At 41.6% G+C, this 22,216-nt stretch overlaps 2 protein-coding genes across 12 annotated transcripts in view; one reads left to right on the top strand and one right to left on the bottom strand.

The window, feature by feature from the left end:
- Positions 1 to 11,038, top strand: part of LOC135944628 (cell adhesion molecule Dscam2-like) — a 116,130-nt gene extending 105,092 nt beyond the window's left edge. For 2 of the 9 annotated variants that reach the window (XM_065491713.1, XM_065491712.1), the window contains exons 12-32: positions 695 to 991; positions 3,766 to 3,885; positions 4,354 to 4,530; positions 4,647 to 4,794; positions 5,180 to 5,334; positions 5,431 to 5,562; positions 5,753 to 5,901; positions 6,078 to 6,238; positions 6,293 to 6,468; positions 6,523 to 6,669; positions 7,011 to 7,611; positions 7,861 to 7,988; positions 8,045 to 8,272; positions 8,330 to 8,536; positions 8,598 to 8,741; positions 8,799 to 8,945; positions 8,999 to 9,151; positions 9,322 to 9,455; positions 9,568 to 9,736; positions 9,898 to 9,985; positions 10,217 to 11,038. In XM_065491713.1, the coding sequence (XP_065347785.1) occupies positions 695 to 991; positions 3,766 to 3,885; positions 4,354 to 4,530; positions 4,647 to 4,794; positions 5,180 to 5,334; positions 5,431 to 5,562; positions 5,753 to 5,901; positions 6,078 to 6,238; positions 6,293 to 6,468; positions 6,523 to 6,669; positions 7,011 to 7,611; positions 7,861 to 7,988; positions 8,045 to 8,272; positions 8,330 to 8,536; positions 8,598 to 8,741; positions 8,799 to 8,945; positions 8,999 to 9,151; positions 9,322 to 9,455; positions 9,568 to 9,736; positions 9,898 to 9,985; positions 10,217 to 10,442 (3,887 nt within the window). In that variant the 3' untranslated portion in view covers positions 10,443 to 11,038. Of the gene's footprint in view, positions 1 to 694; positions 992 to 1,422; positions 1,705 to 3,765; positions 3,886 to 4,353; positions 4,531 to 4,646; positions 4,795 to 5,179; positions 5,335 to 5,430; positions 5,563 to 5,752; positions 5,902 to 6,077; positions 6,239 to 6,292; positions 6,469 to 6,522; positions 6,670 to 7,010; positions 7,612 to 7,860; positions 7,989 to 8,044; positions 8,273 to 8,329; positions 8,537 to 8,597; positions 8,742 to 8,798; positions 8,946 to 8,998; positions 9,152 to 9,321; positions 9,456 to 9,567; positions 9,741 to 9,897; positions 9,986 to 10,216 lie in introns of all 9 variants that reach the window. The other 7 variants (XR_010575352.1, XM_065491714.1, XM_065491715.1 and 4 more) reach the window with 7 other exon arrangements.
- Positions 11,024 to 16,179, bottom strand: LOC135944630 (uncharacterized). 3 transcript variants are annotated; one of them, XM_065491722.1, is made up of 7 exons: positions 16,070 to 16,169; positions 15,901 to 15,971; positions 14,801 to 15,301; positions 12,994 to 13,362; positions 12,501 to 12,742; positions 11,820 to 11,931; positions 11,024 to 11,519 (listed from the first exon to the last, which is right to left on the bottom strand). In XM_065491722.1, the coding sequence occupies exons 3-7, from the start codon at positions 15,226 to 15,228 to the stop codon at positions 11,420 to 11,422; spliced, it is 1,251 nt and encodes a 416-aa protein (XP_065347794.1). In that variant the 5' UTR covers positions 15,229 to 15,301; positions 15,901 to 15,971; positions 16,070 to 16,169; the 3' UTR covers positions 11,024 to 11,419. The 3 variants fall into 3 exon arrangements, with proteins under 3 accessions (XP_065347794.1, XP_065347793.1, XP_065347795.1); XM_065491721.1 differs by lacking the exon at positions 15,901 to 15,971 and having other exon boundaries at positions 16,070 to 16,179; XM_065491723.1 differs by lacking the exon at positions 16,070 to 16,169 and having other exon boundaries at positions 15,901 to 16,062.
- Positions 16,180 to 22,216: the final 6,037 nt, after the last annotated feature.

Genomic DNA, 22,216 nt, shown 5'->3' with positions numbered 1-22,216 from the left:
TGGAGATTTAATTTTGGATGGTCAGCGATTAGTAAAAATTTGGAAAGGAAAAATTAAATGACACGATCTCGTACTCTGCAGCAGCTGTTTCCTTTTTTCGATTTTACTCGGAAATGATGAGTAAAGCTGGACGTTTTTAACGATCGCTGATTCGGAATGCTCTGCAGCTAATACTGCAGTTATGAATTAGGTTTTGGAGATAAAGTAGTGCTGATAAGGCCTGCGGGGACGAAACAGCTGCTGTTACGTACGATAATATGCTATTTAATTTTTTCTTTTCAAAATTTTCACTATTAACTTACCATTCAAAGTTAATTTCAATCACACAGATTACAGCCATTCAGTTTTTCTGCTTTTTGTTATATTGAAAATTGAATTGAACTCGAAAAGATTAAATTAATTTAAAAATAGTTTTGATTTTCTTCCAATCAATTTACTGGAAACCCATAACAATTCTTTCCTTCTGACACTCATTCGAGTTCCAACGCAGGATACACCTTTAGCGGCTCTGACTGCGTTATTAAATAGTTTGTAGCTTATGACCTACTCTACTTGTCAAGCCGGTAGAGGTGTCCCTGTGGCAAGTGCAAATGTTAAAACTTTTTACAAAATGTTGAATATTCTAGAACTTACAAAAAATTGGTTAGAGAAAGTTACTTTGATTCGTGTCCGCAAATAATGTTGCACTCCCCAGTTCCACCGAAAATCACTCCGTTTTCCTTCGGTCGCGACCTGAACGTGGGCGAGCGCACCAGCATTCAGTGCGTGGTGGTCACCGGCGACCTGCCGCTGACCTTCACGTGGCTCAAGGACGGGGCGGTGCTGTCCCCCAGCGCGTCCGACCTGCGCGACGTGTCGGTGCGGCAGTACGACGACTTCACGTCGGCCCTGTCGATCGGCAGCATCTCGCAGATGCACGGCGGCAACTTCACCTGCCGCGTGGCCAACGACGCGGCCAACGTCTCGCACACGGCGCGCCTCCACGTCAACGGTGATTTTTCCCTGCCCCCCCTGGCTCGCGAGGCCGCTGGAACTAGATTCTGTTATTTTCTCGAGTTTGAACAGGAGCGAATTGGTTGCGATTTGTGATTCATATTCTGTTGTCCAAAGTGTGTTAATCGAGTGGAAATTATCGTTTATTAGCGTTATGTGGAATGAGGTGAGGTCGTTTCAGCCATAACTCTGATCATTTATAAATCTCTAACCGATGATATTGGGTATATTAAACCTATATAAATGGAAGGAAAAAATGTGTGTTACTGTACAGCCAGTGGAATTATAATTCTCTCTGGGCAAGGTATTTTTGTGCAAACGGGAAAGCAGACCGCAATGGGGATGCAGCGTGACAGCAGGCCGGACGCTGCGGGAGTGAGGGTTTCGGAAGTAGCGGTGTGTGATGTTTTTGCCTGACTCGTTTTTCAGTCCCTCCCCGGGTGTCCCCATTTAATTTTGACGCGGCGAGCGAGGGGCTGCGCACTCAGGTCATGTGCACCACCAGCCAGGGCGACCAGCCCTTCTCCTTCACGTGGCTGAAAGACGGCCGCGCGCTGCAGCAGGGCGATGGCGTCGAAATCAGTCAGTTCACCGCCTACTCGACCATCCTCAGCATCGACAGCATCCAGGCGCGCCACTCGGGCAACTACTCATGCCGGGTGCAGAACGCGGCCGCTACGGTCGAGCACACGGCCGCCCTCTCGGTCACCGGTACAGTATTCTCGCCCCCTACCCCCTCTTTCTACCTTTTTCTCTTGCCGACGACACCCTCCTGACGGATGCGCTTGCTTGCTGCCACTTTTCTCCGCAGATCGCATGCACTTGATGTTTTTTGGACACGAGCACCGCGTTCCCGGCACTTTTTCGCTGTTTTTTGTGTAGAATTTCACGCATGAAGCTGTCATTTTTCAACCGGAAGTAGCAAGTCTTTAAATATACACTGTTAACTCCGAATTCCCAGCAAACCAAGGAAATCCAGCATATTCTAATTTCTGCAGATACCTCAAATGATTACTGTGAAGCTCTTGTAGGTTTCCATAATATGCAAATGTTTATTTTCCCATGATCAAGGCATCTTTTGTCAAAGCCCTCTACTATTTGTTTCCAGTTCTGTCTGATTTTTACGACCTAAAAATTTTGATCTTGTATATTATTTCGTTTCTAGTATTTATTTTAAACGATTCCATCTTTCTGCTGAAGTTCTATTTTAGTCTTCTCTTTGACATTCTAGTTCTGATCAGTTGGTGCCACCAAATAATATAAAAAACAACTTTTATTCTAACACTTGAACTGTTGAAATTACATTTTTTGTGTATGCTGGAATCAGTTGTTTACATTAGAGGACAAAACCCTCCATAATTCATAAGTAGATTGGATGCCCTTTTCAACTCTGCTCTTTATTATAATATACCCACATAATCAGCCCAACCATTTTTATACACTGAAATCATTACTCGCGATTTCCTCTTGCTTAATGCCCAAATTTCATAAACACAACTTTTTCCTCAGAAAATTTTTGACAGCAATTTTGAATTTTGTCTAGCAATTTAGAAGGTCCGCTTCATGTCTGAATGTACATAACACACACAGAGGACGTTCCCCTTGCCCAGTGGCTTTGGATGTGTTCGTTTGCACCAACTCAGTAGCGGCTAGAAAATACGTTATCGTTTAATACATGTATATACGATCTAGAGTCACTAAGGACACGTACGACACTACTTTCTCTCGAAACACTGTAAAGCAGGCAACTCCACCAACATGCGAGAGGTACAGTACACAGCTAGACACGAGAAGTAATAATTAAAAGCTAAACTATATATAGACATGTAAATAAATGCTGCCACATCCACCTCTTGGAAAACAACCCTTTTGAAGCGCAAACACGAAAATGACTTGTAAATAAATAAAATTTTCAACAGGAGGTGGAGAGTAAATAAGATTTATTTTGTGTCTATGAGCAGAATGGAGGCTGGCCGCCTTTGGCGTTCGGCCTTGTTGTGCGTCTCTCGGGCTTTTGTTGCCTTGCATATTGCGCCAAAAGGCAGCCAGTCTCTCTTCTCTCCCAGTTATTCATAATAAATCTTTTTCAGAACCTACAAAAACATCCTGCCCCTTATACCACAAACCCTAAAGAGAACATCACACAAAAATATATTTATATAAATCAATCTGTATATACGTATAAGAGAAAAAATTATATATAACCAGCACTCTTGTACATATTTGAAGTCTATGCGTTTGATTTTAGGCTCGATGCGAAGAAAGTAAATTAGATGCTCACTCTTGCAGGTCTTGCCATTTAAAGCCAACTTATGTACTTGACTAGGCTTTTACTGTAGTTGTGTGACAGCTATTTGGTGTTTTCACTCTGATGATTGGAGTACGATTTGGACTCACTCACGCACAATTTGTGTTCATTATACCGACCAAGCCGGAATTACTATAGTCACGAGATATACCATTGGTGTGTCTTAATATGTAACACAATGAACTGGGGCATCTACCAAAAGTAGACGCGCCTTGCTAGAATTTCTGCACATATTCGTACAAATAAAACTGTAAATATCCCAATGTACATGTATCCGAGGTTCGAACCTCTTGCAACAATCAGTGAAAAGCTTTGTTTGAAGTCAATAATTGCGCAGAAATTCCTGCTGTAAAAATCAGTCCGCTCCTGTCCGTCAGTCAGATTGTAAATAGCTAGGGACCAGCGCCTGCACCCCCCTGTACAACTAGCCCCTGAAGTGACCCGTTCTTTTTATTTCTCAATAGTGCCTCCGAGATGGGTCGTCGAGCCGTCAGATCAAAACGTCGTCCTCGGCAAATCGGTCGCTCTCCAGTGCCAAGCCGACGGCTTTCCCAAGCCAACCGTCACGTGGAAACAGGCGATCGGTAAGCTGAATAATTTGTACGTCTTACATAAAATTTGAGTAATTGAATATCCTCCGTTTGACACTTATTTTCTGAGCCATTTTTTACTTTTTGGAGTACTTAAATATTTTTTGAAGCCTTCAAAGAAATTGCCAAAAAATTCTTAACAATTTAAGTATAATGTGTGCAATAATATCTCCGCATATTTAAAGCTAAAATTTCAATTCCGAACACGACGTATGCTTTAATCATCTCCAATCATCTCTTTGTGAAAAACCTCGCGTCCTTGGTTGGGTTCTCTTTGACAGTTTGAAGGGAAAAGGTGAATCCATGGGGATTGGGGGTCCTTTGTTCAAAACTGGCACGTGAAGGGCGTTATTTTAATCAAGATGGAGCTAGATAATTGTTACACAGTTGTAAACGCGGAGAGCTGTGTGCTAATTAAGGCGGCACGTGCTAATGAAAGCTCGGCCTGAAATGTGTCATTAGGGAAGCAGCCCGGCGACTACAGAGAGATAGGCTACCGAAGCCAAAGACTGAGGGTCATGGAAAACGGATCGCTGGTTATCGCGCGGGCTATGGAGGAGAACGAGGGCTACTTTTTGTGCCAGGCGAGCAACGGCATAGGGGCAGGCCTCAGCAAAGTCATCCATCTCAACGTCTATGGTAAAATTCGCGCCCTTTGACTCCAAATTGAAATCACACTTCTCGAATAAAAACGAGTCCCGATAGAGCAGCAGTTTTTGAGCTTTAGTGAGTTACGATAAAAATGCGACTTTCAGCTGCCCCTCGCTTCAAAACGCAGTCGAAGAGCGAAACCGTCCGAAAGGGTGCGACTGTCCACCTGAAGTGCGATGCTGAGGGAGACAACCCAATGGATATTGTCTGGAAATTGAGATCAATTATTGTCGACCATACTTTTGACTCCAGGTAAATAGTGTGCAATCTATGCAATCTGCTTGACGTACGTGTACATTCTGGTTGCATATATTGGAATTTTACTAAATAAATTCCTTAATTAAAAGATTAAGAAATAGCAGGTATACTAGATAAGTTATAAAATTATTCTTTTTGATATCATTATAAGTAAAAATTATGCATAAAATATCAAAATAGAATTCATATGGTGAATTAATTTTATAAATAATGCCATTTTGAGCTGAATCTTTGTTTTAAAAAAATAAATTTGATGCCAAAGGATTTTATTTAATTCATCATAATTTTATGAATTAAATATCATCCTATCAAGAAATTTTATGCTTTATTTATCCTCTACATTCAAGCTATAATTAATGATTATATTTTTATATTCAAGATTTTCTGTGAAAAAGTCGCCCCTTTTGACTGGAAATGGAGCCGTGTCCGAACTGACCATTTCAAACGCGGGTCACCAAGATAGGGGTGACTACATGTGCGTTGCCACAAACGAGTATGGCAGCGACACACAGACATATCAGTTGATGGTGCAAGGTGAGTGAGCAACTGAGCAAGCAATCGGAAGTTTTTATATTTCCCTCTGGCGTTGAGGAGAACGATCGTAATATATGTTTAATGTGGAAATTGCAGAGCCACCGAGTTTTCCGCGAAATCTGCACATCACCGAGCAAACAAGCAGATCCATCGTGCTTTCTTGGTCGAGCAACACAGATGTCAATATTCCCATCACTAGCTACGTTCTGCAGTACAAAGAGTCAAATGGTGAGTGAGTGAATATTGAATGTGTGCGCGCGAAGGAGTTTTTCCTATCCCATTTGGTGCACAGCACAGCGTATTTCCCGATTTGCTTCTCTCTCAAGAAAAGGAAACGCCGGCGCAAAAAAGCAGCGGCGAACAAACAAACAAGACTGCGGGCTTGCAGCAGGAATTGAGTTGTATTTCGATTTTCCAGATGTTTGGAATGAACTTAATGCTCAGCAAATAATAGCCGGAGATAAAACGACAGCGGCTGTCGAGGGACTAAAGCCGGCCACCATGTACCAGTTCCGGCTTTATGCCGAGAACCAGCTCGGAGCCAGCGAACCAAGTGACATCCTTCACGTAAGCACAAGCTTTCTTTTCCAATAACGCGGCCGTTAAGCAGGATGAGAAATCGATATACTAAGCGGCTTTTCTTCAATAGATAAAACACAATTAGAGAGTTTTCAGATAAAATTTTATATAAGCGGCCCTCACTGCTCTTTTATGCAAGATGAGAATAAAAATCTTAAATATAGGGTATGACTTCTGGAGAAAAACCGGCGGGTCCTCCGCTACAAGTTTCCGTCGAACCAGTGTCTTCCACTCAGCTCAGGGTAACCTGGCAACCTCCCAACAAGGAACTGTGGAACGGGGACATTTTGGGCTACAACATCGGCTTCAGAAAGTCATTGCACGGGTATATGACCAACTTGTGGATGTTAAAATTTATTTAAAAAATATATTTCCTTAGCTCACAAGAGGCTGATTACAATTACACTCGAGTGTCGATTTCCGGGGACATGCCAGGGGATTTCCGACTGACTAATCTGGAGAAGTTCACCAAGTACTCAGTCGTGGTGCAAGCCATGAACAGTATTGGGGAAGGTCCCAATTCTGACCCCTTTTCTGCTCTCACACTGGAGGATGGTACTATAATATAAATTTAAAAGCAAAATATATGACTCAACTTTTAATCGTTAGTTCCAAGTGGACCTCCTCAGGACGTGCAGTGCTCCGCCTTGACCTCGCAAAGCGTCCAGGTAACTTGGCAGCCGCCGCCACTGGCAAAGGTACACGGCATCATTCAAGGATACAGAGTCACTTATGAGCCCGTGGAAGAGTGGTCTGGTAAGTGCTGTTTTCAATATAAAATATTATTAATTATGCTGAAATTATGCCAGGAAAGAGCCCAATAAATTAGATACTTCCAAAATGTTAATCCTTTTGCGTTATATCCAATGCATGATCATCTCCAAAAGGTTTTAAGCTAAAGATGTTTTGATTTAAATTAATAAAATGTTTTAAGCTGTTAGCAGACAGTTTCAATGATAATTTGCTGATAAGTTTGGAACGTCTTTCCCTCTGAATTTCAAAAAAAAAGTTGAAATTTAAAAAAATATGTCTCTGATATAGCCTTGAATATCACGTTTGTGTGAAAATTATATAGCCAATACAAATTTCCATGGCAGACTCTCACGTAGCAAGCGAGACGCGTTCGACAGCGGGCTTGAACACGGCGCTGCACGGTCTGCAGCATTTCACCAACTACAGCATCCAGGTCCTGGCGTACACGCGCGCCGGCGACGGCATCAAATCAAACACAATATTCTGCCGCACCGACGAGACAGTGCCAGAGGCTCCCGAGAGGGTCAAGGCGGCGGTGAGCTCGTCCAACGCAATCACCATAAGCTGGCTGCCGCCGCGCAGACCCAACGGCGTGCTCACCAAGTACACGGTGCACATCCGCTCTAGCTCGGAGGCTAAGGACCGCGTGCTCAAGTGGACCCTGCCGCCGACGCAGACCCAGTACAACGCGCAGGACATCCGCAAGAGGAACGGCGACACGTACGAGGCCTGGGTCACGGCCTCCACCAAGGTCGGCCAGGGCCAGAATACGCCCGTCGTTAAACTCTATCCTAGCTCGACAGTTCCTGCCGCCATTGTTTCATTTGGCCAAACCATAACCGTGCCTTGGAAAGTCGAAGTCAAACTACCGTGCCAGGTGGTTGGAGTTCCTAGGGCTTCGGTGGAGTGGAAAAAGGGAGACGTGAAAATTCAAAAGGAACATAGGTAAAAAATTATTAGTATTATTGTACTGCCTATTTGTTTCAAGTTAATAATAATTTTTGATTATTATTTGTTTTTTTATTTATTTATTTCTTGTAACGGTAACAAATTTTAGCGATTATTATGAAGAAAAATGATAAAAGCACATTCAGGGGGAGCATTTAAATTTCAAATTCCATTAATTTTTTTATCCTTATAAAAACTTTCTTGACTTACAACATTTTGATACATTTTAATTTAATTTTTTTGCAGAGTCATGGTTTCTTCAGATAATACGCTCATAATTTCCAACGTGCAGAGGGCGAACGAGGGCAACTACACTTGTTACGCCAGAAACAATCTTGGAACGGACCATATTACTTTCGCTCTGAGAGTCCAAGGTATGGACCGATTTATATAATATATTTTGCAGTATCTTAAAAAAACGGAATTTTAGTGCCCCCCACGCAGCCGATCCTGTTAGCCACCGCAGTGACGTCAAACACGGTGCAGCTGCAGTGGAAGCAGGGCGACAACGGCGGCGCGCCGGTCAAGGGCTTTTTGCTCTCGTTCAAAAAGGACTTTCACTCGGCTGAATGGGAGGACGTCAGTTTGGACAAACGGCTGCACATGTACCTGATGGACAATCTTGATTGTGGCACGCAGTACCAGTTCAAACTTACCCGTAAGTTTGATTTTATTGATTACAAGATTATGTGGTTTTTAATGAATTTCCATGCAGCATTCAACAAAATTGGTAACGGGGTGCCGAGCAAGACTGAAATCGCTCAGACCAGCGGCACCAAGCCAGTGGCACCATCCAGGAACCAGTTTTTGCAGTCCAACATCTCCGCCGTGGTGCTCTACCTCAACACGTGGTCCGACGGCGGTTGTCCTGTGCTGCACTTTGCTGTCGAGCTCAGGAAAAACAACGCAGAGTGGCAAACAGGCAAGCATATTTTAATTTGTCCCTTGATTCGCATGCTAAGAAATAATTTCTTTCGGCGCAGTGTCTAGTAGCGTCACTCCCCAGCCCAGGTACTTGATCGAGGGCTTGGAGTCAAGCACGAAATACTTCCTGCGCGTCACGGCGCACAATAATGCCGGCTACACCATGGCCGAGTTTGAGTTTGAAACCCTGCACCAGTACGGAGGTAATATTTTAAGACCTAAACTTTCTCATGGAAATTTTTTAACATTGATCTCCTCAGGAGTATCCCCATCTCACGGTGTTGTTCTCTCGGCCTCTGATGACTCTAACGTCTCAGTATTTGATCCACAAGTCTTGCTGCCCTCGTCAATCGTCGTCGCTGTCATTTTCCTGTTCGTGTCCGGCTTCTGTTATTGCTGGCGAAGAAGTATAATGTTCTGGTCGAGTGTGCAATGATTTTTTATGCTATGTAATTTACAGAATCGGACCATGACTCCATGCAAGACTCTCAGGTGTCGATGGCGATGGACAACAAGCAGAACATGGAGCAGCGAGAGCTGCAGTACTACGCAACTGTGCGCAAGCCGATGCCCTCGCCTGTCAGAGACATCAGCACCCTGGAGAGAATCCCAGGTGAGACAGAAAAATGCCCTTTCCTATCATCTATCCTCTTTCTCTCTTACAATCCCCGTTTTTACCCATTCTCTATCTCTCTAAGTCTCGTAAACAGAGATTTTGGAATTTGCCGAGTTCAATATAGAGTTGAGTAAAAGAGCCGCCTCTCGTGCAATTGGCAATTACAGAATATTCAGAGGACATCTACCCCTACGCTACTTTTCACCTTCCCGAACAGGAAAACATGGCGTCCAATCCTCAGTTGCAGGCACTCCTCTACAACGAGTCGCAGCACGCCGCGGAGACTTTGCAAATGAAGCAGGTGAAAAGCTGTTTCTCTATTTTTGCGTGGATTAAATGCGCTTTTTTAAAAAATAAGAGCCTGTGGTGGTTTTATTTCGCACACTGTGAGTAAAATTGCGGCGTGCTTCAAGGTCCGCAGCAGATCTCTCGGACGAGGCAGGGGCCGACGCAAGTCATTCAAGTCGGAGAGCGAGGAGTACGACACTCTGGGTTCCGAGGACGAGGAGGAGCCCCTTTCGAGCCGCACAGAGTCGTCCAGCCAGCTGCACGGAGGCCCTCCCCCTCTCCGGCCGCACCTCAGTAAGTTAGTATTGCATTTCGCATTTTTAGGCATGGCACCGCAATCAATAACCCTTTGAGCCCCTCTACCGCAGTACCATTCCCTGATCATCGTTTCAAAGATTTAAGATATTGATACATTGGTGAGTTTTGGAAAAATGTTTGCTTTGCCTTTTTTCCAGATTTTCTGTACCACAATCAAGAATCAAGTACGTCGACCGAGCCGTCACCAATTTCTGAACGCAAGTCTAGTAGACAAGGAAAAATAAGGTCAGTTTTTTACACACTTCTATTTTCAAATGAAAATTTATTGCAATTTTCTTTTAATTGAATTCATCAAAAAATTGTCGACGAAAAATTTTGACTGGCTTTAATTTGACTGGAGAAAATAATATCATAATTTCCAATGAAACAGGTTACTAAAATATTTAATATTTTTCGAATAAATTTCAGAAATTAATTTTTAATTGATAAATTGATATGGGACGTTGATGGTTGCAGAAGCGGGCACGGCGGTCGACGCGCCATTCTCGATACGGACGGTGTGCACTCTGCTCGGCAGAAAGGGGAACTGCCCAACGGCTTCCACGAGTTCGCGATGGAGCCGAGTGAGGCAGAATGTGATATGGACTCGCTGAAGAAGCTGCGCCTCGGTGGCATGAAATTCTACTACAGCCCTTCGTCGGGCGGGCGGCACAATTTGGAAGACTTCACCATCGCCGTGTGATGGGTCCCTTTTTGTACATACACTTCATTCTCTCTGTGATGAATATATATTATACTGCGAAAAGAAATGGCCAGTTGCTCGCGTTTTTGTAATATACTTTGAAAGAGGCGGAACTTTTGTAATTATTGCGACTCATATTGTTGAGCAAATTTAAGAAAAAAACGTGTTCTATATCTGTCCAAAGCAAAAGTTAAAACAGGCATTCGAGATACTGTTCAGTGTTTGTTACGGGCAACTGCTGAGATGTTCTGCGTGTTTCGTTGTTGCGATCGGCAGTTTTGCTATTGAACGAGAAAGACAAAAATATGTGATCAACGCGTTGATAGATCTGCTAATGATTTTGATCAAGTGAATGCAACTGAAATGGCTTTTAAATTATTTTACAAAATGGCCTATTTAATTGCTCCAAACAATATGTGATTGGTCTCTCTGAATTTCGAGTCGGGTAGGCGTGTTGCCAAATATTTAGCACTTGTCCAGTTGTAGAAGGGCAGGACATCAAAACGCCTGATATTGTTTGGGGCTCATAAAAAAATGTGAAACTGAGACGTGTGGAAATGAGAATAAATTAAAACAAGGTGTTTTTGATCATTAAACGTATATTTCTTATTGCATTTTTCAATCCAAGTACAGAATTTTAAAAATTAAAATCCAAGGCTCAAATAAAGCGTAAAAATGGGAAATTAAAATTTCGAAAATAGGAAGTACCCAACGACTCACCTAGCTCAATGAGATCGAAATGAAATTCAAACTTTTCCACTTCTTGCTAGGTTTTTAAAATATGATATACAGAGACACCAGTTCTCTGCACTGTATAAAAGTGGGCAAAACGCAGACAAAAAATTATAAATTTTATTGAAATTGAAAAATGGAGGAGAGAAATAACAAATAACATTTTGAGGTTTTCTTCGCAGCGACGAACAGATATAGCCTGTGGTGATTACAATAAATATCGGCTGATGAAAAAGTTCATTAGCTTATTTTGTGTAGTAGTTCCTCCTGTCACCCATCAATCGTGAATTAAGCTCCACCAGTTGTCTCAAGAAGCTTTCGTTGGGGATGATTTGCCGCCTTGCTCTGTCGAATTTAAAATTGCAGAGTTAATTTTTAAGCACACATTCTCGCATTGCAACTGGCTGTGCGTTTTTCTGGCAGCAAAAGTTGAACAATATTACAGAACGACTTTTAAAATCCGTGTTTCCCAATTATTTATATTGTCATCGCCAGAAATACATTTTAGACTATTGAGTCACTTTTAACAGACCGCAATTTGGCACCAACCCAAAGCCACACGCGAATCCTTTTTGTGACGCAAAATCGAACGACTCAATCAATGAATGAGTCAGTTGAGCATAATCGGACATGCGGTCTACTCACCTAACCGTTTTCATGGCGTCCTGGGCCGTCATGCCCCGACGCATCATCAAGAAGGCAAGCACCAGGGTGGCTGACCGGCTGATGCCCTGATGACAGTGAACTAACACTCGTCCTAAAAATATAAAAAATTGCATTATACGAATGAATAATGAGATAAATCCAAATTAATGTTTTCTCTCCCTTTTCTCACGCATCATCTTACGATGAAAGATGCTTTAAACGCTTTATTAATAATCGTGGATCACTCATTTAGACGTATAATTTTGAGAGCTCTTATCACTTGGTATAGTCCCTGCGGTTTCTGAGTAATAATAATGCTGGCTTTGTGCTTTAGCTTTACTTTAATTATCAAAGTAGTGCTAATATTTGAATAATAAACCCCGGATTTTAAGACAACTATTATTTGGGAAACTGTGGTCATCACTGAAAATTGGTGGATAGTTTTGAAAATCAGACTTCATCTGATAGCAGAATCTAAATTTCTTGAGAATAAATTATAATTAGCATTTTTAGTAGATTTTAAAAAAGTTAGAATATCAAATGGACAGCAGATTGATTTTTGAATTTGTAAACTTTTTTAATCTTTCAAAGCCTGTCATAAATTCTGAAAATTTTCATGCACAAATTTAAACCATTTAAAGATTCATATTAATAAAATGTTTAGTTTTCGCATTCTCGCACCTCCAATGCGGAGTGCCGAATCAATGAAGGCGGCTGCGTCGTTAAAGTATTGGCTGATGTCGAAGGACAGGCTATCGGTGGCTGGCACGCCGAGAAACTCTATGTCGGCCCTTCGGTAGTACTGCGCCGTGGTGTTGACGTAGTAACCTGGCTCCTGGCCGGGCCGAGAGTCCTTTTGAGAAGCGTTCAGCACGTGAGTGATTCCTATCGCCCGAAGCTGCTGTGTGCACAAGGCTGTGTGCCTAAAATCAGAGCAACCAGCACGAATCAGCAATGACCCAGAACCACTGTGTGCCAGCCAATAAAAGAGTACGCGAGTGCTGATTTCTAGATCTTGACAAATTCTAGCGCAATTAGCGTCCCAGTCAAGTTCAAACTATTTTGGCACTTTTACCAGTACACGTGAGATTTAATGGCTTTTACTTTTCCTTCTTTAAATATATACAAAAATTTTAAATACATTTAAAAAACTGTAGATATTTTATAAACTCACATATCTCCAATAAATAGGTCAGGATAAACCTCATTGTAGGCATCGGTGGGAAGGACGTAAACACCACCTGAGGGCTCAGTTATGAGATGGCTGAGCTCCTTGACGGAACAGGTGAATTTCCGGGCCGGAGACACCCTGAGTGGCGTGAAAGTCTCGTATTTGGGCACACTGGCGTGCGTCCTGTGCTTGTCCACATGGTGGTGCTGATACTTGAGGGCATACTTGTTGTCGTAGCGAGGGCTGCTGTAAGTGCTGGGCGCAGTTGGAGGCAGGCCATCGGCTGCGTACACGTTCTCCGTGGGGGCAGGCTTTGGAGGCGGTGTAGCTTCTTTCTTTAAAAGGGCCTCCATTCGTTCTCTCTGCCTGTACCTTTCATTTGACATAGTTATGCTTAGTTAGTCTGAGGTTATTTTCTTCATGGTGTGGTAGTCGATTTGGCCATTAGTTCGGATTAACACATATTAAGGAGGCATTTAGGAGATCAAAGCAACACAAGTTACAAAAGTAGCATTGATTACATTTTTGTATAACAAAAATGCATTTATATAGGTTTTCTTTACGATGATTACCTCAGTTTCAAGTGTAAAACAAATTTGCTACCAATTTACTTAGGTACAACAGATGTTAACTGTTAATTTTCAAAGCAATAATATTTATGAAAGCAAAGTGTGACTAAATTAGCTGAAGAGTGACCAGGAAGAGGAAAAATGTGGGTTTATTGGTATGAGGCCAAGTGCAACTGCGTGTGGCATCTGCGTTCACGTGACTGACGAAGGTCGCGTTTTTGTTCTGACAGTGTATGATTTTATTATGGTACGCAGTTGAACGTCTATTTCGGGCAGCAAACTTTTTCTACTCTGGACAACGATACATTCGTAAAAGGAATCGCGGAACCGGCTCGACGGTCGCGCGCGAGTCTATTCTGGGAAAATTTGTCGGTCTGCGAAAGTCAAACACGCAACCTGCGTGACGCGCGTGTGGCGCGTGTTGAATAACGAGAGCAGCATTCTTCAAAAGGGCTCGTCAGATATTTTTTTATTTAGAAGACCTAGTAAAATGCCTCACGATTAGCAATTTGATTAAAAAATGAATCAATAATTAAGTTTATACAAACAGAATAGATTTCGACAAAATTGCGACATTAATTTGTGCTATTCATTTCATGGGCTTCTCCAATGAGGCCCGTGCGCCATGTTATTCGTTCGCGATGTTATTGGGACACGGAGTTTTCGCGAGTTGTTCGCTATCAGGATCATCTCAAAATATGTGAACCGATCAAAAAAGGAAATACAGAAAAATAAACACTGCCACGGAAGCTGTATTATATTTCAATTAAAAATTATGACATCCTCGAGTGCATCTACCTTCATTGCAATGTAACAAAAATTCCGCATAATAATTTGAAATTAAAAGCTTTATACACTGTTAGAAAGGTCTCCATAAGTTTAACCAATGATGAAATTATCAATGCCTAAAATCTGATTGAAAAATATTGGGAATCGACTCTCAGCAAGCTGTCATATTCGTTCAAATTTTTACTTCATTTTAAAACTATATTTACTTTCTCCCTCTCTGTACACATACTGGCAAACTCCCAAAATCAGTACAACCTTCTTATTGCACATATTAATTTGTAACTTGACAACTTCTAGCAGTTTTGAATTCAATTTTGCTTTGAACTGTCCAAATTTTCAGCATTGGTGCATTTATAAATAAATATATAGCATGGTATCTCCTTTACTGTAAAAAATAATAAACCTACAAGCCATATATATTTTACTGTCCATCCAAAATATCAATTCCTTACCTGGGCAAGAGAATTTCCATCTCCTTGTCCAGGATGCTGGGGCTCTTCATCCTTGGACTCTCCACCTGCCTCTCGATCAGGGGGCTGCGGTACTTCTTCATAATGGCCTCCGAGGTTAGGGACTCGCGGTCTACGTCAGCGGACGGCCCAAGGTCCAAGAAGGAGGATGGTGGTGGCGTGCGATAGACGCGTGATGTGTACAGCTCTGGCCCCTTGGAGGCGTGCCTGGAGGTCGGTAATTTGGTCGTGGCGACGGGCGACGGCGATTTGTAACGCGGTGCCATCAAAACTCGCTCCTCGCTGGACGCATGCGACCATGGCGAATACTTGGACCCACCGTTGGACGCATTACTGTACTTTTCCCTCAGGTTGGCGTATTTGTCCGTTAGCTGCTGATAACGGGTAGCCAGGTCATCGTACTGCTCCATTGGGGTGCGTCGCGGTGAGGCGGCCGGGGTGCGCGGGCACGACGGGAAGTACCGCGATTTGAAGTATGAGGTGCTGCGTGCGTCCAAATTATTTGATTAACATTTGTGTGTGAGAAAGAGTTAAGAGTCTTATTTACAGTCGTGAAAAGCCACAATCAACACGATCTAAACAGGGACAATAAAACACAAAGGAGATGATGCGGAACGTTTGTGGTTGCGGCGCGTGATTAAACCCGCCTGGCGTGGTTTTTGGTCTTCTGTACAGTTTTAAATTTGATCCACGTGCGTTTCTGTGTACATGACGGTGATGTTAAAAGCGACGTTAACTTTTCCAAAAGTTCAATATATTAAATTTGGCGCGAGATGGGGGAATATGAATAATATTAAAATTCAGGGAGAATATCAGGCTGAGTTAATAGATCTGTATATTGCAAGAGAATAAATTTATACATCACATGCTGACAAGCTTTTTAAAAAGGCAATAGTTAAATATACAGGGGTATTCCATGAGCGATTAATTTAAATTTTGAATTTTCTTTTAAGAAAATTTGATTCAAAATTGTTCTTCAAAGTATTTAAAGTAAATTTCTCTCCAGCATATTAGCAATGAGTGAACTGTGTTGCAAACGAATTCCAGTTTCGAAGCTTTAGCAAAATGTGAAATAGAAGAACCTGAGGTGACAGCGTCTGACTGCGGGTTCGCAGAATACACTTGACACTAATTCAAACACGAACTACACTTGCTGCAAAATGAACAGTGGAATATTTAAGTTTAACAAAAATAATTCGATGGGGAGAGTAAAGAGATGATGCAGAGTAAAAATGGCAGAAGCATACAGACCTCATGGAGGAGGTTGTGGTGTCGCAGGCACGGCCCAAGAGACACTGAAAGAGTTGGAATTAGCTCGACCAAGCCAAAGTCTATTTCGGGTCGCGTGCGCTCTTTTCGCATGAATCACTCGCGTGTGTTTTCTTCGCTCAAGCTGTGCTCTCTGGCGGCTGCACAGGCAGAGAGCGGCGCGCGTTCTTGCGCTTTCTCACATAATGAATGGCCTCTTCAGCCTCTTGCTCTTATGCAATATCGCAACTACGACAGCAGCTCGATTTAAAAGCTCTTTTGTTCTTCAAGTGCGCACCTTGAACCAATTAAAGGCTCGTCAGGCTCAAATGAAGGGGCAGTTAGCGCTGTCTGGTTTTTGGGAGGAATCAATTATTTGATTTCTTTCAGATGATATGCGAAGCTTCTGTTATTTATTTTACTTAGACATATAATTTTTGCTATCGATTTATTATAATAATTGTCTTGTAGAAATAGAGGGAAAAGTGGATTCGCCGAAATTGGTTGAGATTAATTAAATAACTCTGAAATCAACGAGGTTAGGAAGCCTGTTATTCAAGTTCCACTATGCCAAAAACCTTGAGTGATGATTTGTTCTAAAGGATGAAAATTTTATTTCGAAATCAACTTTGCAAAGCATGATTAGAGAATTTAAAATCAACTGCTCGTTGTAAGGTTGCTTTTTCTTAAATAGATTTGCAAGCTCAATTTACTTCAGTTGGGTTATGATGAAAAGGTAGCCAGTCACAGCTCCAAAAGTCTGAAACAAGTCGGCAGGAGTTAAAAGATCAGTGCATCTGATTATTTTGCGAATTTCTCACAGCGAAAATAAGAGGCAAGTCTACATCGAACAAGCCGCAAGCGGAAAATGTTACCTTCCTAGACCGCGCCAAGTCGTAGAACGCTTGCAACTGAAAATATTAGGCATATATACTAATTAAGCATTTAGTTTAGAGTATCATACCTCTCGTGTCGTTTTTTGGTCTTGGCCGTGTCGAAACAGTCGACTAACCAAATCAGCAGTTTTTTCCGTCTGCAAAAAAAATCGAGAGTTAATCTCCCTCGTTAAAATATGACGTATAAAAACGTTTATGCAAAACGTTTTACGTGCATATTTGCCTCATTTTTAAGAGTTCCACAGCTAGCTGCCAAACAAATAAACCTCGTGGAGCAATCCAGAGCCATGTAAAGGTAATAGAAGAAAAATCGCGACGTCATCCCAGTCTCCAGGAAGTGTTTTAAGTGAGTCACGAAGATATTGAGGAATCCGTGCACGATGAGCATGAACAACTGCGCGATGTCAAAAAGCAGGAAGAACCGAGCCATTGCCGAAATTCTCTTCTGGCTCTTCAAAAGTGCCTTTAACACAAGATTCAATCCAACCGTCTCGTTTTTGCTGCACACCAAATCCAAGGTGAGAATTTTCTTGTTCAAGTGTTGAACCCGGTACTTGAGCTCGGCACAAGCCCAGCACACCAGCATCTCAGATAAAACATTCATGAAGTGAAATATTCGAGGTGAAAAAATGTGCCTCCACCACGATGATTCATTTATAAAAATGAAGAGGAACGCCTGACGAAAGAAAATCAACGACACGGCCAAAATGGAGAAGAAATACGAGTGTCACTTGCTCTTGGCACGATGCAAAACGCCGTCTGCGAGGTGCAAGCCTTCCAGCACCAGCTCGATCGTAGCTGGCGACTTTTGCGACATGATTATTATTGAGATGGTGTTGGCGACGTCGATGAGAAAATTCACCGTGGCCGTGACAAACGTCCAAAGCTGTTGCACGTCAAAGTTCGGCCCGTAAAGTTGCTGTCCGGTGTATTGCACTCGGATGGCCAGAGTTGCGGAAAAGTAGTACAAAACGGCTGCCACTCCTTGCACCACAAATGCGTACACCCGTGTCCAATTGGTTGTCAAAATTTTTGTTTTGCTGATTTTCGAGAAGGGAATTACGCCGAAAATGCGACACAGGAGTAAGAAAGGATCCATGTTCTATTATAGATCCTATTTTTGATTTGAAGAGTGAACGACTTGTAATATACTTTAACTGTTTAACGGATCCCTTTCAAATTTAAATGTCAAGTATTGATTTGACCGTTCCTTAATATGATTGCGCAATTTGATAAATTGAGTTTTGTTGGTTCTGTACTGTTTTCGTTCTCCTTATCTTATTGCGTGCAAATTTTAAAATGAATAACACTTAGTGTACATATATATTAAGGATGCATGATTATCTACTATATGTACTCAAATAATATTATTTCACCCCATAATGTGACTGAGTTGATATGTATTTGTGTTTAAACAATTCTTGTGCCGATAAAAGCCAGTAATTCAATTTTTTATTTAACTTGAAGCCTGTCACTGAACCTGCTGCCTAAAATCGTTTGTTGTTAGGTGATGAAGGGAAACAAAGATTAATTTAATAAATTCCTTCCAGCGAATCATAGCAGTAGTAAATCAACGTTGAACAGGCCGCAAGAGCAGAAAAACGCCTTCCTAGATAGGGCCAATTTGAAATTCGCTTGAAGCTGATATTGTTTACTAAAATTAATTACTTTGGTCGGAGAACATTAAAAAAGCTCTCCTTTTGCATTGTTTTACGATCTTGCAAACAGCTCCTGGGCCGAAACAGCTGCTTTACAGTACATTCTGCAACCCTTCTCGTACGAGAAAATGTAATTTTATTTTTTTTTTAACCTCCATTCAGCACTTCCTGTGGGCAATGAGCTCACCGAGGTCTCAATAAAACTGCCGAACGGATATCATGGAACAAGTGGCCCATAAGTAGCCGCAGAGGAGCTTGGGCCCAAGGTGGGCACCCCGCACCGAGGACTTTTATTGAAACGCCAGACATTTTTGTCCCTAAAGCCGCTGGAAAGTGGCGAGCCAGCGCCGGCGAGTTATTTGAGCATTTTTTCTCACATAATTTTCCCATTTATTTTCCACATAGTATAGAGCAATTCAGTTTGTGTTTGTGTATTTCTTTCTTTGTCTTAAATAATTAATCAACTCAAAATTGATTTATGCATGTAAATTAGTCTTTATATATTTTGACAATGATACAAAAAGCTAATGAAAAATCATTTTTCACTTTTCATTTTAGTTGAGTTATCAAAAAAATATAGCCAGTCACCGAGCCAATTGCCTAGAATTGAGAATATACATCAAGACATGAATTTGTTTAAAATTAGTTCCTTACCGCAAAAAGCAGTTGCAAATCGACATTAAACAGGCCGCAAGCAGAGAAATGTGCTTTCCTTGATTTTGCCAAATCAAAAAATGCTTGGAGCTAATTATGACACATTCATTTTAGTCAGTTTGGTGACTTTATTACCGCTTACCTCTTGCGTGGTTTTCTGATCTTGGCCATGTCGGAATAGTCGGCCCACCAAATCGGTCGTTTTATCCGCCTAAAAAATTGCTGAATATAACAAATATATTTGTTTTGCCACATGCCATTGACTCGCCTCGATTCGCAGAGTACCACAATTTCTAACTAGCCAACAAAATCTCCAAGAGCAGTCGAGGGAAAAGACAAGATTGAAGCACCATTCATTCATATAGAAATCAACCGATCGTCCGATGCAGCTCATGAATCCGTTCAACAGCCCTGATACGATCAAAAGGAACGCCTGCGTCAAGTCCAACAAAAGGAAAACTTTCACCGCATTTGACAATCGCGAATGGCTGTAGAGAATCGCATTGAAGATGTTATGGTAAATCCGAATCTCTTGAATTTGAGGTGACAGTTCTTTCAAGGCGAGGTTTAATTTAACGAGTCTACTTTTCAGCTCTAAAATGGTCAAAGAGATGAGCTGCTCGGTGACCAGGATCATGCAGTAAATAAACCTGGATAGCAAAGCGCTGCATGTCACATTCCTCTGGTCGAAATAAACTGTTGCTACGGTGTTGCGAAAAATCATCAAAAAGCAGGTGCATAAAGTGAAAATTTCTGCACGAATGTTGCCCCCCTCGACTCCCAAGTGTCGGTCGGCCAGAGACACAGCGGCCAGAGTCACGTCCAATACGGGACACATCTGCTGTGATAGAACAATGATGGAAATGACGTTGAACTCATCAATAGTGAAGCCAGTCAGAGCAGTGCCGGCTGTCACCATGATTCGAAAATCTCTCGTGTTTTTCTGTTGAGAGTAAAACGAGTTCATGTAGTATTGTATTGCGTATGAGCTGAACGCAGTGAACGCTGACATCTGAACAGAAAAGGCGATCAGACGCATCCATGTGGTTGTCCGAATTCCGTGCCTGGAAACTGTGACGAAAGGCACGACGCCGAAAATACGCGCTAAGTGTAAAAATGGAACCATTCTGACGACCAATTGAAAAAGAAGAGCTTTTGAGAACAGCCGCAAGGGAATCAAATATGTGATCAATATGTGAAAGAAGGATCAATTTTATTACTAGCGAAATTGACAGAGTGAAGAAAAGGTGCACTACACGAGTATTAAAAAAGGTTGAAAAAACATACTTGCCTCGTTGTGAAGTCTGCCGCAGTTAATTGAAATAAAGGAGAATCTGCATGAGGCTTCTACAGCGGTGTATAGCGTGTAAAAGCACCAGCTCAGGGGCAAATCACGATCGCTGATATGTGACCAGCAAGTGAGGTGCGAATTCAGAAATCCACTTATAGTTAGCAAAAACAGCTGAGATAAGTCAAAAAGCAGGAAAAATCGCACCGTTTTTGACAGAATCTTTTGTCCAAGCATGATATCTTTGTAAACATAGCATAGTTTTATAATTTTACATTCATTTGCGCTGGAAGTAGGAAAATTTCGTATTTTTCCATTCAATGCCTTTAGTCGTAATCTTAATTCAGAACAAAGTAAGCACAACAACATTTCTGCGAGTAATTTTTGACAGTATACTAAGCGGGCGCCGATGAAGAAATGAAGAGGAACGAATTTCAACAGCGAAATGGATAAGGCGCATCGCAAAACAGTAGCCGCCAAGACTAAAATTGCCAAATTAAAGGCCATTAGACTTGAAGAGGTGGTATGCAAGGTTTTGTCTGCACTGCACAGACTTTTCAGGATTGACATCAAAATTTTCGGCATGCTTTGAGAAAGGTGGATAATAGCGAAGAGATTGCAAATGTCAATTGAGAAGTTGCAAATGGAAGTTGCAGCCGATACGACCACTCTCACGTCATAGTTCGAGACGCTGAGCAACTGGTCGATATTGTATTTGCCCTTTATGTATTCGCCTATGTAGCCTAGGTAGCATCCAGTCCCCACTGACTGCAACACAAATGAGTACAAACGAGAGTAATTAGACGCTGATATGTTGCTTTTCCTCAGTCTCGAAAACGGAACAACGCCGAGTATTTGACACACACGCAAAAAGAACAACATTTTATAATTCGACGTCCGTCTGAATATTTTAATAAAAACGTTTATAGCTATAGCTTCGAACGTGCGGCCCCGTAGACTCATTATATTAATCGATTTACTTCGTGGCATCCGTCGTGAGGTGAACATTATTGAATTTGTTTTGACCGACGTCTCTTGAAACACTCATGAAGATTGAAACCGCGACATTTTTACTCGCTCTTATCAATATTACAATTTAACTGTTTTCGATCGACGAACGACTGATATATTATTATCTAGACCTTGCAATGAGCAATGACAAAATTAAAGCATTAAGAATAAATATTTTTGTTTTATCCAAATTTACTATTTGTTTCTTTACCGCTGACGCCTTTGTCTAGCCTAAAGTGTCCTATCTTTGAACTATTTTTTGAAACAGCAAATTAAAAATAGATATAAATAACAAATAACAATCTTAAGATACAAGGTCTCCATATTAAAACTGCGGCCCAAATTTTCTCTTAAGAATTTTACTTCAGATATTATTATTAAAAATTAGGCGTTCTTCATTTATCGCAAGCTTTTAAAATTACGTTAAAATCTGTTCATATGAAAATTTATGTCCTCAAATCCTTTAACAATATCTGTAAATGAAAACTCTATTGGAAAATAAACTAAGTTAGCATCAATCTGAATTGTATTTGCCTTTTTTCTTTCAATTTTTACTTCAGTTGAGAGAGCTAGGATGAAAATGTAGTTTAAGATAGCTCCACCAGCCTACAAAAGTTGAAGATAAACTTTACGTCGATAGTTA

The sequence above is a fragment of the Cloeon dipterum genome, chromosome 4 (genome assembly GCF_949628265.1).
Source record: "Cloeon dipterum chromosome 4, ieCloDipt1.1, whole genome shotgun sequence".
Taxonomy (NCBI): Eukaryota; Metazoa; Arthropoda; class Insecta; order Ephemeroptera; family Baetidae; genus Cloeon; species Cloeon dipterum.
The sequence above is the reverse complement of the archived record's forward strand: the minus strand, read 5'-3'. Positions and strand labels throughout refer to the sequence as shown.